The 17,678-nt window shown below is 41.6% G+C and overlaps 1 protein-coding gene across 6 annotated transcripts in view; it reads right to left on the bottom strand.

The window, feature by feature from the left end:
* Positions 1-17,678, bottom strand: part of FGD4 (FYVE, RhoGEF and PH domain containing 4) — a 174,261-nt gene that overhangs the window by 57,376 nt on the left and 99,207 nt on the right. For all 6 annotated transcript variants that reach the window (XM_038406892.2, XM_038406937.2, XM_038406921.2 and 3 more), the window contains exon 2: positions 1,359-1,520. In XM_038406892.2, the coding sequence (XP_038262820.1) occupies positions 1,359-1,520 (162 nt within the window). The remainder of the gene's footprint in view (positions 1-1,358; positions 1,521-17,678) is intronic.

Raw genomic sequence — 17,678 nt, 5'->3', positions numbered from 1 at the left:
AACATCTTATTAAAACCAAGATTATATCACATGTACTGCTTCCCCTCCCCACCCCACCCTCTGCTTCACAAGGCTTGTTACCCTATTAAAAGGAGGATATTAGGTTGGTTTGACACGAGTTGTTCTTGATAAATCCATGTTGACTGTTTCTTATCTTTTTAAGATCTTCTAAGTGCTTACAAACTAATTGATTATTTGCTCCATCACCTTTATGACTGGGCTATAATTCTCTGGGTTGTCCTTATTCTCTTTTTTATAGATGGGTAAATACAGTATCTTTTTCCAGTCCTCTGGAATCTCTCCTGTTCTCCATGACTTCTCAAAGAAAATGGCTCAGAAATCTCCTCAGCCAGTTCCTTCAGTATCTCCTCAGGCCCTGCCAACTTGTCTAAGTAATTCTTAACTTGTTCTCTTATTTTAAGCCTCAGATCCTATCCCATTTACACTAATGTTCTCTTTAGTAGTCATCTGATCACTGCTAACCTTTCCGGTGAAAAATGAAACCAAAAAGGCATTTAACACTTCAGATGCTGCTGCATTTTCTGTTACTGTCTTTCCCTCCTCATTAAGTAATGGACCCACACTATCCTTGGTCTTCCTCTTGCTTCACACGTATTTGTAAAATGTTTACTTGTTACTCTTTAGCTATCTTTAGAAGGCAAATCAAAGTGAATATGTAATTCAGTGGTGGGAGTGAGGAAAATATACCTCCTCCATTCAATGTGTACATTTACATAAGAATAAAGAATAAAGAATAATACCTTCAATATAAAGTGTTCTTCTCCCACCCAACTATCCACCTTACTACCTAGGGGTTCCCATTTCTGCTAGAACCTGAAATTCCCCCTTAACTCCTCCTACTCAGCTGGGCTGTTTTGCTCACCATCTAGCTTAAATATAGGCTCATATCCTTCCAGCTCAGGATGTAGGACTTCTTTTTGGAAACTAGCGTAAGACTCAGGGAGCCCCTCAATGCCAATTGGCAGATGGTACACCAAACCATAACTCATCAGGCCTGACCCACTCATTGCCCCAACTCACCTTTGTCATAATCTGTAGCTAAAAGGTGTTGTGTGAAGTGTCATATGCAAACTGGTAATATACTGTGCCTAAACCCTAAAACCATTGTTTTGCTGGCTTGACTGCGTCTCCAATGTAAATTAAGGAAGGTGAAACCAAAGACAATGAAAAGGACATTTACTTGCAAGGTAAACGAAGGTGAGCAAGATGACCACTTAATAATCTCAAAGGGGAATGGAGGCTGCACTTTCCAGGGAGCCTGGCTGCCTGCCTCTTGAAACAGGGTCAATTAGCCACAGAATAACTTATGCAAACCGAGCATTTGCATCTGTACTTACCTTGTGGCTTTGGACTGGAAGTTGAACGTGGGGATTGTTTAACTGGTACGTTTCCATTTATTCCCTGAGCCGCTTCATTGCATATGTTCTGCTTGACTAGCCAGGTTGTGCTATTTGCTGAGCAAGATTTAGTTAGGAGAGTCTTTGGACAGGTGCTGCTGTCTGTAGAAAAAAAAAAAAAAAGAAAAAAGCAAGCATGAATAATGCTTAGTATAGCCGGGATATAATGTTCTACACAGTATGTTTTATCATTTTACTTCCACATAGAAAGTTATGAATGATATTGTGGCAGCCCTGGGTATTGGGTTTCACATTTCCAGTTATTGTTCCATTTAAATGTCTATAAATAGTATCACTCTTGAGGTGTGTTCTTTCTTGGTAAGATGAAAGAAATTGTCTAGTTTTAAAAAACTTGTTGCCACATAAGGACAGCGTTCCAAATGCTTTCATATCTAGCAATATTTTGTGAACTGATTTAGATATGCAAATAGAATGACCGAACTACTATTTTGCTTTTCTCTATATTGATTTTGCCAAGATAGCACACTGAGCTACCTGGATTGGCAAATAGATACTTCAATAAAGACTACTGTAGTGGACATTTTACTGACGAAAAGGTAACAACTTTCCTATATGATCACCCATGCTGATGATAATGGGTTATGTACATAAAGGAATGTTAAAATTGCCTTTTATCTCATCTAACTGTATTTGTTATTTCATTTTCCAAGCATTCTGTTATAGGCATCTGAAAAGAAACCTGCTATGATTCTCCCAGTAAGATATGCCAACACGTGAAAAGGTATGTTATCTTCTTTGCCTAAAGACAGCTTGATGCAACACCAGAGTTGAGATCATTTTTCAAAAACACATTGGAGATTACAAATGGGCTAGCAGTATTATTCACCCTTTTCAATCTCACATTCAATTAATATTTAATTCTCAGTAAGCATTTCATGACCAACTACTTCTACAATTCCACTAATCTAATAATAGACAAATTAGATCAGATATTTAAGACCTTGAGTCAAATTTTTCAAAAGTAAGAGCCTTTAGTGAGGTCAGTAGGAGTTGTTAGGTGTGCAGCATTTTTGAAAGGCAGGCAGGTGGTCTAAATACAGCTTTAGGGGGTCTTAATTATAGGCTTTTATGTTTGAAAATTTTGATCATGGTTTCTTAAACCCTAGCTGCCAAGTAATAAAAGACAAAAAGTTTAGCATAAAAGGTTTCCAGAATCATTTCCACTGTAAAGTTGATGGTTAATAAATTATTTAAGATTTAAAACATATACACCACACACACATACATACAGAAAAAACATCCCATCAAGGGGCTGGTTTTATGAATGGGCTAGACTACGTTCGAGATTCCTGTCAAATGAACAATCTTTTATTCAAAATAAAGAAACATTTGTCCTGTTTACAACACAATATTTGTTGGAGTTTTAAAAGTTATTTAGAAATTTAACAAAAAAACCACGAGGAGTACTTGTGGCGCCTTAGAGACTAATAAATTTATTTGGGCATAAGCTTTCATGGGCTAAAACCCACTTCATTGGATGCATGCAGTGGAAATTACAGTAGGAAGGTACACACACACACACACACACAAAAAGAACATGAAAAAATGGGTGTTGCCATACCAACTGTAATTAAACCAATTAATTAAGGTGGGCTATTATCAGCAGGAGGGAAAAAAAAGAAAAACCTTTTGTAGTGATAATCAGGATGGCCAATTTCAAACAAACAGTTGACAAGAGGGTGTGCTTATGGTGCTATTTTCTTCAAAAGCACATGTAGTTTATTGTGGCATGGTTAATAGATTATGCTTTGTTTTCATGAAGGGTACCAGAACTTAAACTGAAGTAGTGCAAGGAAATCTTGCTATAAGATATCCTTATATAATGTTTAGTAGTCATACCCTGGGGACATCTAAATGTATATTAACTCTCAGGTACTGTCAGCTTTGGCTTCAAACCAGTGTCTTAAAACAAACTTAATTTAGCCTCGAGGCAACGGAAGTGCTACTTACAATCCTATTAAGCATGCAAGAAATAAAACATACTGCAAAAGGCTGCAGATTTTAGTGGACTGCAATAGGTTTGTATTGCAATTGCTTTCAATCGGAGAAAAACGAAACATTTGTTTACACCTGCAAATTTGTTCTCTGCATCAAATATTTACAAATCTTGAATGAAACTCCCAGAATTTCAGTTGTGTACCAACATAATGCTAGCTAGTTACTTGTACAGTGTTAATACACTAATAACTTTGGGGATGGTAAAACTAAATACATTGGGGGAGGGCAAAGGAAGAGAAAAAGATTGGAAAATCCCACCAGGATATGCAAGAACGAGAGTGTGTGAAATATATATATTTCACACACACTCATTCTTCATAACCCAGTGGGATTTTCCAATCTTTATTTATCTCTCTACAATCTATACATCTCATTACCGGGAAGGAGGGTTAGGCATCATAAATTTGATAAGTATTTTATTAATCACTTTTGCCTATCACCTGCAGTGAGGTTAGAAAGAATCCTCCATCTGTTCTAGGCTGGGAGATGCAAAATCTAATTTTCCAAATATTTTAATTAGGAGCATCTAGCCATATTTCATCTGTCACAGTTAGAAAAGCCAACAACCACCAACAAAAAAAAGGGCTGATTTGCATTTGTAGAAAGTGAAAAAATATTTTGGCAAGGTGCAGATCCTCAATCTGTGGTTCTGTAGGGCAGGACATAGGAAGATGAAACAAGATTACGTTTTAGGTCAGATTTTTTTTACCTTCAATCCTGTTCAAGACACCTATGTGTCTCCAACAGCATGCAATGTTTTAGGGTGTAGTCTAAGTCAGTGGTTCTCAACTAGAGGTCTGGGGCCCTCTGGGGCTGCCAAGCAGGGCCAGCATTAGACTTGCTGGGGCCCAGGGTAGAAAGCCAAAGCCCCACCGCATGGGGCTGAAGCCCAGTGCTCTGACCCCTACCACCCAGGCCTGAAGCCTGAGCAATGTAGTGTCGCGGAGGTCCCTGTGACATGGGGCCCCAAGCAACTGCCCTGCCCGCTACCCCTCTAACACCTGCCCTGGCTTCTATATGCAAAATACCAGTTATTGTGGTACAGGGGGGGCATGGAATTTTTAATGCATGTTGTGTGGCCTCCGAAAGAAAAAGGTTGAGAACCTCTGGACTAAGTCACAGGGATACATAGACTTATTCTGTCACAAATGAAAGAAAAAGCCAAGTGTTTTCAGGAGGCAAAACTATTAGTCTCAAAGTCACTTTAAGAGTACAGATTTTTTAAAAGTCACATTAATGATTACTGAATTCACAACATGTACATTCCCATGCACACTGTCTACAGTAAATAGACTCTCTCACTGTTGTGGTGCTAAATTAAACTAATTCAAGCGATATATTCCACACAAGTCTTAACTAATATTTTTCCACACTTCACAAAATGAGAAAGACGATCTAATTATCTGACTATCCAAGCCCTTAATTAAATGCTCTTTTCTGCTTTGCAGAGCAGTTTTAGTAAGGCTGAAACCTGAGAGAACGCTAGTCCAACAGATAAAACAAGAGAACAAACTGCAGATATCCTGAAAGGCCAACAATTTAGGAATAAAATGGTGTTTGTCAAATTGTTTTCAAAGCACTTGCTGTCAGAGTTGAATATTCTTATTACACTACTATCTTGATTTCTTGGATCTCCTGCAGTTTTGAGGGCTATCATTTACAATAAAAAAGGCAGGTGACTTCCCAAAAGATGATAATATTGCGAAAGCTTTCCAACCAGCAACCCTGGATTTGCTTTTGGAAATCGAAAGTACAGTATGGGAAAGGAAATCCAGTGGATTAATTTCTGATCCACACAGACATACAGAGCTTCCACGGAGATGAGGTCATTAAGCACACAGAAGGCATCAGCATCCTGCCTTAAACTTAATGTAAGAAAACTGCACCAGTTTTATGACTACCAGAGACTGCAGTAAGGGGTGAAGGATTTGCTCCATAAAGGTACAAGTCTTTCCCCAAAGGTATCATTTGGTAGAGTGAGATCTGTGGTAAGAAAATCCAATAACCCAGAACAAGCCACAGCACATAATGCAAGCGTGTGGTAATTCTGAATACTTTTAAGTGAGAAAGCGTGACCCAAAAGGGAATGGGACTCAGAACACCTAGATTCTACCCCTGGCTACCTGCTTAGCTTCCCTAAAAAAATGATGCATGTATCACAGTGGACACTCCAAAAGCAAAGCTCCCAAAAATCAGTGGGCACTTTTGAAAATTTCAGCCTGACATCTCATCTGCCAGATGGAGTTAATTAACATTGCTTACCCAACTTTGTAAAGTGACGTAAGAGAAATATGGATGAAAAAGAGGTATGAACATTTTATTCTATTTAATCAATTAACAGGGATGCACGTTTCCCAAAACTTTACGAGGCTGATCTATGAAGATCCCTCAGTTGACTCTCACATCTGGTAAGTGCAGTTTTGTGAATACAAAAGAAGCATGGGGTTACTTGATATAATTTACACACCTAACTACAGTCGCTGATTTACTAGCACAATAAGGTAGACATGTAAATCCCATCAGCTGCATCTGCTAAATTGTACATGCAAGAAAGGAGGTTGCTTCTGGATCTTTTGGGGTGTGTATATTTGCTCCAACTTTGATATGCATAGATTTGATCCTATATCCACATTTGGGGTTCAAATAAGCCCACAAAGCAAGGACACAATTCAATGGAAACTGCAGGATTTCCACTGGTTTTGGAATGAAACCATGGAAAGCCAGAAGTTTCAAGTATTTTTGATACAAAACCAGAAAGAGCCAGTCCCAGCTCATGAACAGTAATGGTTAGAACCAAACAGGGATTTTTTAGGTTTAACTGAACCTGAAACTAACTAAAACTCAGGGGGAGAGGCAGGGAATCTACACATTCAACAGCTGTGATGGGGAGGAAAACAACTGCTGACTTGCCCTCAAATTTATTACATTTGTATTTTGAAGCAATTGTCAGTTACAAAAACAGTAAATGCTTTAAAAAGTCTGCTCACTCTGTTACTCTGTTCTGCACAGAGTTCTGAGGTTAACTTAAGGTGGTGCTTGCAGTGGTAAGCAACTGATGAAATGCTGTACGCGGTCAATGATGTTGTTAATAAGAGAAAAGCAACTCTCTGGGTAGGTCTACACTACAGTGGCACAACTATCGGGGGTAACAATGTAGTGTAACAGTTCCTCCACCGATGGAAGGAGAGTTTCTGTTGATGCAGGTAATCCACCTCTCAGAGATGGTAGCTACGTCGACCAAAGAATTCTTCCATCAACCTACTTGGGTCTACACCAGGTGTTAGGTCAACCTAATTACAGTGCTCAGGGCGTGACATTTTTCACAGTTCTAAGGGACATAGCTAGGTTCACCTGATTTTTAAGCATAGACCCAGGTCCTCTATCAGAGGACTAGTGGGTGGAATATTCAGGAGGAAACAAACTAGTTTTGCTTCTCTGCAAAAACCTAGTTTGCTAAAAGCATTGTGTAAATTTCCAGTGGGGCAAATATCTGGGATTATGTTTGAAGGGTTGAATTGAGGCATGGAACAGATATTTATTTGCAAAACATATGCCAAAGAGCAAATTCAAGTAAATATTAGTTCTGATATGTGAAAATTGGTAGTTTTTACTACGCTATTCTCTAGACACAAGCAAAGAGATTTCGTACGTTGCAGTAGAAGTAGAAGTACACTCCCTTCCTCCATCCCTCCCCCACCATTATTTTCAATGGTTAAGTGTATGTTATACATCCTGCTAATGTTCTCTGGGCTACATTAATTCCCTCTTCTTTTGCTGTATCATTTGCTGCAGGGAATAAATCAATCCTCACCAGGTTTGTTATATATCATCTTAGAGGAAGCAACAAGGCATTTACACTGCTTCTTCCTTACTAACCATATTTAGCGCCTATATTGATAACGTTAATAGTGCATTTCCAAAATACTGTTTTCTTTAATCTGAGGTTCAGTTTCACACCAACAATATTCAAGCCGAAGCCTGAGCTGGATGTGGAATACTTACTACCCAATATTTTCTGGGAGAGACAAAATGTTTAACAAGTGGGTACACAAGTCAGCCCACTTAATCTAGAAATAATTATCTGGTGCTTTACTCCCCCAGTTACCCAAGCATGACCAGTTGGTGCATCATCAACAGAAGGGTACTAAGTATTCAGTTTTAATAGAGGTTGTACAACATATATATGTAACAAACAGGAATATCGGATTTTAATAGCATACTTAAAGCTGGTAAGCCTAAAATTAGATACCAGAGCATTGCTTTGGTTTAAGGGTGTGAATGAGACACAAACATCCACAAACTACCTTTCCGTTTCAAGGACAGTCAATTCTTGATATCAGGCAGGGTGTTTTATGATCAGTCAGCTTCACTACCCTTCCTGCTCACAAGTTTGATGCAGAAAGGAGGATAAGGGAGATTGTGCATACATGCATGTTGCGCTCACAACCTGTTGTAGAACTCATGCTGGAAGATAACAGCTGAAACGCTGAGATTTTATTTACAGAGGTTGCTATTAAAATGTAAACTTTTGCCAACAGTTAACACATATGGGTGTCGCTGTATTTTGTCCCATACTTCAAATAATAGGTATCTGTGGCAACTCTGTGATGACAGTTAATTAAGTTGAATTTTCAATATCTTCTTGATTTTGCAGCCTTCATTATAGCTTTATGGAGAAAAGACTATAGAAGTTAATAAAAATTACCCTTAAAATTTTATTTAAAAATGTAAGAAAATGTCACTTTTTTTTTTTAAGTATTCTACAAAATTATATAATACTGATAAAGTTCTCAAATTCTATAGAATACTTTCAAACAATACAAAATATCCTTACTAATCTCTTATATACTTTTCCGTAAATGTAGGAAAAAGCAAAAAAATTCCCTCCTCATTATCATGAGGAAAACCCCCAAAAGGGCTTAAATCAGTTTTGGGACTTCAATCAAAAAACAAAAATACCCACACAAACACCCTTCCCCTCAAAAAACCAACCCTGAACCCCACACAAACCTAGAGGAATTTAACTTAATAAAACTATTTGAGTCAATATATGCAGAAGATTATTTCTTCCGCAGAAGTCACCCAGATATACAAAGAAGGCTGCCAAACCAAATCAGCCCATTTTGTACTTAAAAACACAAACACAGAAAGAGGTTGAGCTGAGGAATTTAAAATAGTTGAGCTGTCTAGTATTTTTCTATATTAATCAATTGCTTATGTCCTTATTTAATCAACATGTTTTCTTGATCATAATCACATGTCTAATACTTCAGTTTTGACACAGACAAATTCTCAGAGAGGTCAATAAGAGTTTTGCCTTCCTGAGAACTGTAGGATTAAGCTTTAAGGATAGAGTGAAGCATCAACAACATGATCAAGATTTACAGCAAAAGGTGTTTGGATCCCAACCTGGAATCTTGATGTACTGTACATCATGCAAACTTTTAGCCCTGGTCTACACTATGAGTTTAGGTCATATTTAGCAGCGTTAGATCTATTTAACCCTGCACCTATCCACACTACGAAGCTATTTTTGTCGACTTAAAGGGCTCTTAAAATCTATTTCTCCTCCCCGATGAGGGGATTAGCACTGAAATCGACATCGCAGGGTCAAATCTGGGATAGTGTGGATGCAATTCGATGGTTTTGGCCTCCAGGAACTATCCAGAGTGCTCCATTGTGACCGCTCTGGACAGCGCTTTCAGCTTAGATGCACTAACCATGTACATAGGAAAAGCCCTGAGAACTTTTGAATTTCATTTCCTGTTTGGCTAGAGAGTGGTCAGCTCATCAGCACAGGTGATAATGCAGTCCCAGAATCGCAAAAAAGCTCCAGCATGGACCAAATGGAAAGTACTGAATCTGATCGTCTCCTGCCCCGAGGCCCTGGGTCCTCCTCACTACATTCCTCCTCCCCCAGTGGCTCGCTCTTCCCCACCTTCACTCACTTTCACTGGGCTGGGGTATAGGAAGGGGCTGGGGCAGGGGGTTGAGGTGCAGGAGGGGGCTCTGGGCTCCAGCTGGGGGTGTGGGATCTGGGGTGGGGCCAGGAATGAGGGGTTTGCGGTGTAGGAGGGGCCTCAGGGCTGGGGCAGTGGGTTGGGGCTCCGGCTTACCTCCAGCAGCTCCCGGTCAGCAGCGCAGTGGGAGGGCTAAGACAGGTTCCCTGCCTGTCCTGACTCCGAGCTGCACCCCGGAAGCGGCCAGCAGGTCCAGCTCCTAGGCAGAGGCGAGGAAGGCAGTTGTGCGTGTTACTCTCACCCACAGGCACTGCCCCCGCAGCTCACATTGGCCGCAGTTTCTGGCCAACGGGAGTGCAGAGCCGGCGTTCAGGGCGGAGGCAGTGCATGGAGCCCAGTGGCCCCCTCACTTAGGAGCCGGTCCTGCTGGCCACTTCCCAGGCACAGAGCGGAGCCAGGACCGTAGCTCTACAGGACTGCCAACTGGACTTTTAACGGCCTGGTTGGTGGTGCAAACAGAGCTGCCAGGTTCACTTTTCACCCAGAACACCTGGTCAAAAAACTGGACACCTGGTCACCGTAGCCCTGCGTCTGGATGCACTGCGGCTAGGAAGAGGGTGTGGCATTAGGGGAGAAGCTGAGCTAGCATAGTCTGTCATTGTCAGTCTGCCTGAAAGTCGGGGCCCACCCAAATTTCCACTCTTAGTTACATCACTGGTTTATATTGTTCTACATACTATATACTGAAATGTAAGTACAATGTTTATATTCCAATTAATTTTATAATATTATGGTAAAAATGAGAAAGTAAGCAATTTTTCAGTAATAGCATGCTGTGACATTTGTATTTTTATGTCTGATTTTGTAAGCAAGTAATTTTCTAGTAGTTGGGGTACACAAGACATATCAGACTCTCGAAAGGAGTACAGTGGTCCAGAAAGGTTGAGAGTCACTGGGGTATTGTGTCTGAGGGCTGTTTTTCTTCTTCCTCCTCCCCCTCCCCCCATCTCTCTGTTGGCTTTTACAGCTTCCTGCACCTTTGACTGGAGAAAAGAGGAAACCAGTCAAGTTTCAGTTGCTTTTGTAAGTCTCTCCCTACATCAATGGTAATATAAAATATACCTCTGCTGGAAGGCATTAAACAGGAAGTATTTCTGTAATGATACCCAGTGGATTTTTCCCTTTATCCTCATGGTATTACTCTGGAATGTGAATAACTCTGCAAATGTCTTCTTTCTACATCACTTTTCCCACTGGAAACATACACATTCTGCTTAATGCTTATAGCCAGGATCCCAGTGAAGTCAAGGGGAATCTTTCCACTGACTTCAATATGCTTTGGATCATGCCTCAAATGTTCTGATTTATCATTTTCTAAAGAGCCCAATTCTGCAATCCTTAACATAGAGAATCCTTACTCTCACACACAGACTCATTACACTCAGTAGGATTACTTGCATTAATATGGGCTGCAAAATCAGGCCCTAAATGTATCTTTCATTTCGTTCATTTTCTTCAGGGTACCAGTAGGGTTGCCAAGTGTCTGGTTTTCAAAGGGACCCTGGCAGCCCTGGTCAGCACAGCTGACTGGGCTGCTAAAAGTCCAGTTGGCCGCAGCAGGGCAGGCAGGCTCCGTGGCTAGCTCCGTGCAGCTCCTGGGAAGCAGCGGGCATGTCTCTCTGGCTCCTAGGCGGAGGGGTAGCCAGGGGACTCTGCATGCTGCCCCCACCTACAGGTGTAGGCCAAAAGCCTAATGGGAAGAAATTGTCTCAAGTAAAATTGTACTCCATTTTTCTTATTTTGCCCCATACTCCATTTTGCTAGCTTTGAATTAGTAAAAAGAAACTGTAGCCTTGAATTAGTAAGAAGACATTGTTCTGAGTTTATTTTTTGCCGATTGTGTTAACATTTGTTCTTAGAAGGACAGAAGTTTTATGGCTGTAATTGCCTTATTTATTGTTTGGTGTGAGTGAAGAATGTATGAAAATTAACTGAGAAAGGACAATTGGGCTGGATGGTCAAGAAAGGAATGGAGGAGTCATGAGGCACCAACTTTATCATCAATAACCCGGCTGACAGATTGACTACCTTAAAGCAAAGGCATACAGGACAAGATAAGGAGTTGAGTCAAAGGGACAGATAAACAGCTGTGGATCCTCCCAGTAACAACTCAAAATAATGCTAATTAAGAACAACCTTGACTACCTCATGATTAACAGCTCTGGTGTGACATAGACCTGTATGGGAATTTATTACTATAAAAGAAGGGTGTATTGCAATGGGACTTTGGATTCATTCGACAGAGGCCCAGCTCCCCTCCCTCATGTGCAGTTTCAGCTGGCCACTGGAACTGACCGAGCAATACTAAGGACTGGTAACTATAAGATCCAGCTGCAGAACCGTGTGTGTGTGTGTGTGCACATGCATGCAAATAGAAGCATGTGCTGATTTCAGTACTTAAATTGTACTCAATAAATGCGGCATATTGCCTTATCCCCTTTAAAAAGATTCTGTGCACTTCTTATAAGCATAACACAGGCACCACCCTGAGCGCCACCTCCGCAGCTCCCACTGACCGGGAACCACGGCCAATGTGGCTTCAGGGGTAGCACCTGCAAGCAGGGGGGCTGCCTAGGAGCTGGAGGGACAGGCCACCACTTCCTGGGAGCCACATGGACTTCTACCATCCCCAGGAAATGTCAGGGCCACCTGAGGTCAGCACCGTCTGGAGCCCGCACCCTGAACCCCGTCCCATACCACAACCCCCTGCCCCAGCTCAGAACCCCCTCCAGCACTCTGAACCCCTCAGCCCCAGCCCAGAGCCCTCTCCTGCACCTCAAACCCCTCAACCCTGGCCCCACCCCAGAGACCACACCCCCATTCAAAGCTCTCCCTCCCCCCAAACTCCTGCCCCAGCCTGGAGCCCCCTCCTGCACCCCAAACTCCTCATCCCCAGAGCCCACACCCCCAGCTGGAGCCCTCACCCCCTCCTGCACCCCAACCCTCTGCCCCAGACCAGTGAAAATGAGCAAGGGTGGGGGAGATCAAGCGACGGAGGGAGGAGGAATGGAATGAGTGGGGGACAAGGACTCAAGGAAGGGGCGGGGCAGGGCAAGGGTGTTCGTTTTTTTTACAGTTAGAAAGTTGGCAACCCTAGATACCAGTAATATACAAGACACCTATCATGGAATTATGCTCTGTAACAGAGTAAAATCTAACATGGCCACCCAAATGCTATTGGAGAAGCACTAGTTTAAAAAAAAAGTTCTTAATGTCACAGAAATATAAATAGCTGTAGTTATAATTGTAGTTGAGGTTCTAAAATACAGTGAAAATGTTACTGTATTTGTATTCCCTTTTTTAAGGTAATATAGAATAATGGTATTTTTAGATTTTCAACCCTGGGCAACAGGCTTTCTAAAAAAGAACAACAGCTAAATATAAACTCAAATTCCTTCATTACTCATCATATGAAAATGCTGCATTAGAACACATTTTTAATGTGTCTGTCTAATGTCTTTTGTAACCTTCTGGTCCGCGAGTCTTACTGGCTGTTGATCTGTGCAGTTAAGCAAGTTGCTTAAGAGTAGTTTTATTTTAAAAATGGTTACATACATTTTAAAAGATGAATGCAGATATCCCTCACTGATTGAAGGCTCTGTGCTACTAGGTAATATTTTTAGAAACAGGATGCTGCAAGAAAATACCTAGCCCCAAGAAGAGAAAAACAAACTAATTAAAGAAGTTTTAAAACTGACTATTCCTTTGATTAATTTAAATACAAATTTCAAGTCTTGAAAATTATCTGTTTATTTTATATGATATAAAAACATGCATTATAAAATCTGCCCGAAATATAGAAGACACACAAAATAGCCATAAAAGAAAACAAATATCAACACTTGACCAAAACTGCTGTTAACAGTGTGAACCATCTTTTATTTCTAAATTCTTCTTGCAAATTGCAGAAGTGGATAACGTGTATGGCATAACCACTTGTAGCCCCACTAACTCAAGCACAAAAAGAACACCATGACTAAGACCTGTGGATTCAAATATGAAAAGAAGTTTTAAAAGCAGTGCCTTAATTCTAGGATGCCATGCCCTGGGGCTAACTCCATAACAAAGGCCAGACACTAACATTTACTGCTGAAAGACACCCCCCCCCGCCCCCTCCCCCAAAAATCATGTAAAAAGGGAAGTATACCTTAGAAAATCATCCCGGTTGTTAGAGCAGACTGAAGCAGGCTGTGAGTCCTGTGCTCGCTGTCCCCTGACATAGGTAATACCAGCATTGCCTCTCTGCCGCACTACAGCTGCTCTGTTTAGCATGCTTCTTCTCATCTCTGGGGCACACAGCCCATTTTTCAGGCTACTTAAGTACTCCCAGCTTGCTGCCAAGTAATTAACAGCCAACATCCACACAACAGAACAAACAGCAGCTCCCTGGGAACGTCTGCAGCACCAACTCAAATATAAAGAACTCAAGCTGCAAACTTAACAAGAATTCCAATACTTCCTGCTTTTGACCTGGTTGGAAATACCATAAGAATAGCCTCAAATGGCTGATTTAAGCAAATTTAGGGCTTCCTGTGAAACCATTCAGTTGGAACCCCTCCTGCAGTCTCCTGTCATTCTCCTATACTAAACTTGCCACAATGGTGCAAGTTTTTATGTGGACATTGCCTATGAAGACTTAGACCTCCATATATCATCAGAGCATAATGACCATCATTTAGGAAGTCAGTCATAGTCACATAGGTAAGGTTTGGATTCAAAAGAAAAATGAAAACAATCTCATCTGCCAGAGAACATTGTTTTGCTGTTCAAATACTCACTTCAGACTGAAGGTTGAACAGATTTGCATCAATTCTTTCAACTACTCTGTGTAATTAAATGCTAATTTACTCTTCTTAAAATGTTACTAAACGATCAGGTTGATAGTAATAATAGAAATCCAGAAAGACAAAGGTTAACAGTTTAATGTTTTTACATTGTCCTAACCCTTCATCCCTCTCCCTGCCCCCCCACTCAAAAAAAAAGTAGTTATTTCATTACATCAGATAGTATTAGCACACATCACTTGATTAATTCCCAAACTGGGAATATTTTTAAGTTTTTTTGATGCAAAAAGACTAATTGCTTATTGGAAGCACTGCACACTGAAAACAGCTGAAGCGTCATATGACGATTTAAATCACTTTCCTGTCCTGGCATTTATAGTATTCCTAAAATAAAAAAAGAATAGGAACTTTCCACAAAATCACATGCTACTGAAAAAAAATGCTGAAATAAGCCTCCTTGTAAAGTTACCAGTGTTTCATGAAGGCAAGTGTCTTTGTTTGGGGTTTGCCAGAGCCCATGCAGTATCCACTGTGGCCTGTCTGGGAAAGGCCCTCAATCTCCCAAGTCCTTCTTTCTGCAAATACCCTACTTCAAATTAAATTAATTATCAAATTAAAGGTTCTAAACCTTTGGCCAGGTAAAAAAGGCAACTTAAAACCAACAGATTGTTACCAACTCATAATATTTGGTGTTGTTCTGGAAGCTCCAGTACCATTTAATGGTCCCTCAAAAAGGCACTCATTCTAGGTTCACAGTTTCTCAGACATCACCTCTCTTAGGAAGAGACCCGCATCTCTCTCTCTCTCTCTCCCCCTCCTGACCAGGGATTTTCCAGGCTGCACAGTTCTGCCTGCCTACATTGTTATATCCCCAACAGGCCAGCACCTGCACTTTGCTTTCTCCTTGAAGGTTATGAGCAGCTGTAATGGCCAGCAGTCACAAGTTACCCCACAGCTCTTTATAAGCAAGCAGATTTATTCTTAAGGTAAAAGCATTACAGAGAAAACATTAAAAATAGTAAATATATGCATGCTAAAAGCTTACTAGAGGTCACCCGTCTTATATAGCCTCACTAGATTAAGTCCTTCCAACGCCTCCCTGAAAGGATTGGGGGGGGGGGGGGGGGGAGACCTTGAACAGAAGGCCCTGTCTGTTTGCTGGGTAAGAAAGAAGACCCTGAGTCAGTTTAAACTCAGGCTTTTTATCCAAAAGTCCCTTCTTTGTCTGTCGGTTGCTGGAGAACTATCTAAACTACTACATGCCACAACAGTGGTTCCCTTAACCCACCCAGCAATATTGTTAATCTATCCAACTATACTCTTAGCCCAGCAGAAGAATCTGTCCTATCTCGGGGCTTCTCCTTTTGCCCCTCCACCCCCACGAACATGATACAGTTCTGTGGTGACCTAGAATCCTATTTTTGACGTCTCCGACTCAAGGAATATTTCCAACACACCTCTGACCAACATATTAACCCACAGAGACCTTCTTACCAACACTACAAAAAGAAGGATTCTGGGTGGACTCCTCCTGAAGGTCGAAACAACAGACTGGACTTCTACATAGAGTGCTTCCGCCGATGTGCACGGGCTGAAATTGTAGAAAAGCAGCATCACTTGCCCCATAACCTCAGCCGTGCAGAACACAATGCCATCCACAGCCTCAGAAACAACTCTGACATCATAATCAAAAAGGCTGACAAAGGAGGTGCTGTCGTCATCATGAATAGGTCGGAATATGAACAAGAGGCTACTAGGCAGCTCTCCAATACCACTTTCTACAAGCCATTACCCTCTGATTCAACTCAGGGTTACCAAAAGAAACTACAGCATTTGCTCAAGAAACTCACTGAAAAAGCACAAGAACAAATCCACACAGAATACCCCAGGTCGGGATTCCAGGGGCATGTTTATCTGCTACCCAAGATCCATAAACCTGGAAATCCTGGATGCCCCATCATCTCAGGCATTGGCACCCTTACAGCAGGATTGTCTGGCTATGTAGACTCCCTCCTCAGCCCCTACGTTACCAGCACTCCCAGCTATCTTTGAGACACCATTGACTTCCTAAGGAAACTTCAATCCATCGGTGATCTTCCTAAAAACACCATCCTAGCCACTATGGATGTAGAAGCCCTCTGCACCAACATTCCACACAAAGATGGTCTACAAGCCGTCAGGAACAGTATCCCCGATACTGTCACGGCTAACCTGGTGGCTGAACTTTGTGACCATTGTCCTCACCCATAATTATTTCACATTTGGGGACAATGTATACCTTCAAATCAGCGGCACTGCGATGGGTACCCGCATGGCCCCACAGTATGCCAACATTTTTATGGCTGACTTAGAACAACGCTTCCTCAGCTCTCGTCCCCTAATGCCCCTACTCTACTTGCGCTACATTGATGACATCTTCATCATCTGGACCCATGGAAAAGAAGCCCTTGAGGAAATCCACCAGGATTTCAACAATTTCCATTCCACCGTCAACCTCAGGCTGGACCAGTCCACACAAGAGATCCACTTCCTGGACACTACAGTGCTAATAAGCGATGGTCACATAAACACCACTCTATATCGGAAACCTACTGACCGCTATTCCTACCTACATGCCTCCAGCTTTCATCCAGATCACACCACACAATCCATTGTCTACAGCCAAGCTCTATGATATAACCGCATTTGCTCCAACCCCTCAGACAGAGACAAACACCTACAAGATCTCCATCATGCATTCCTACAACTACAATACCCACCTACTGAAGTGAAGAAAGAGATTGACAGAGCCAGAAGAGTACCCAGAAGTCACCTACTACAGGACAGGCCCAACAAAGAAAATAACAGAACGCCACTAGCCATCACCTTCAGCCCCCAACTAAAACCTCTCCAACGCATCATCAAGGATCTACAACCTATCCTGAAGGACGACCCATCACTCTCACAGATCTTGGGAGACAGGCCAGTCCTTGCTTATAGACAGCCCCCCAACCTGAACCAAATACTTACCAGCAACCACACACCAGAACCACTAATCCAGTAACCTATCCTTGCAACAAAGCCAATTGCCAACTGTGTCCACATATCTATTCAGGGGACACCATCATAGGGCCTAATCACATCAGCCACACTATCAGAGGCTCGTTCATCTGCGCATCTACCAATGTGATATATGCCATCGTGTGCCAGCAATGCCCCTCTGCCATGTACATTGGTCAAACTGGACAGTCTCTACATAAAAGAATAAATGGACACAAATCAGACGTCAAGAATTATAACATTCAAAAACCAGTCGGAGAACACTTCAATCTCTCCGGTCACTCTATTACAGACCTGAGAGTGGCTATCCTTCAACAAAAAAGCTTCAAAAAACAGACTCCAACGAGAGACTGCTGAATTGGAATTAATTTGCAAAGTGGATACAATTAACTTAGGCT

This window comes from Dermochelys coriacea, chromosome 1 (genome assembly GCF_009764565.3).
Source record: "Dermochelys coriacea isolate rDerCor1 chromosome 1, rDerCor1.pri.v4, whole genome shotgun sequence".
Lineage (NCBI taxonomy): Eukaryota > Metazoa > Chordata > Testudines > Dermochelyidae > Dermochelys > Dermochelys coriacea.
Note: the sequence above shows the minus strand (reverse complement) of the source record. Positions and strands in the feature narration are given on the sequence as shown.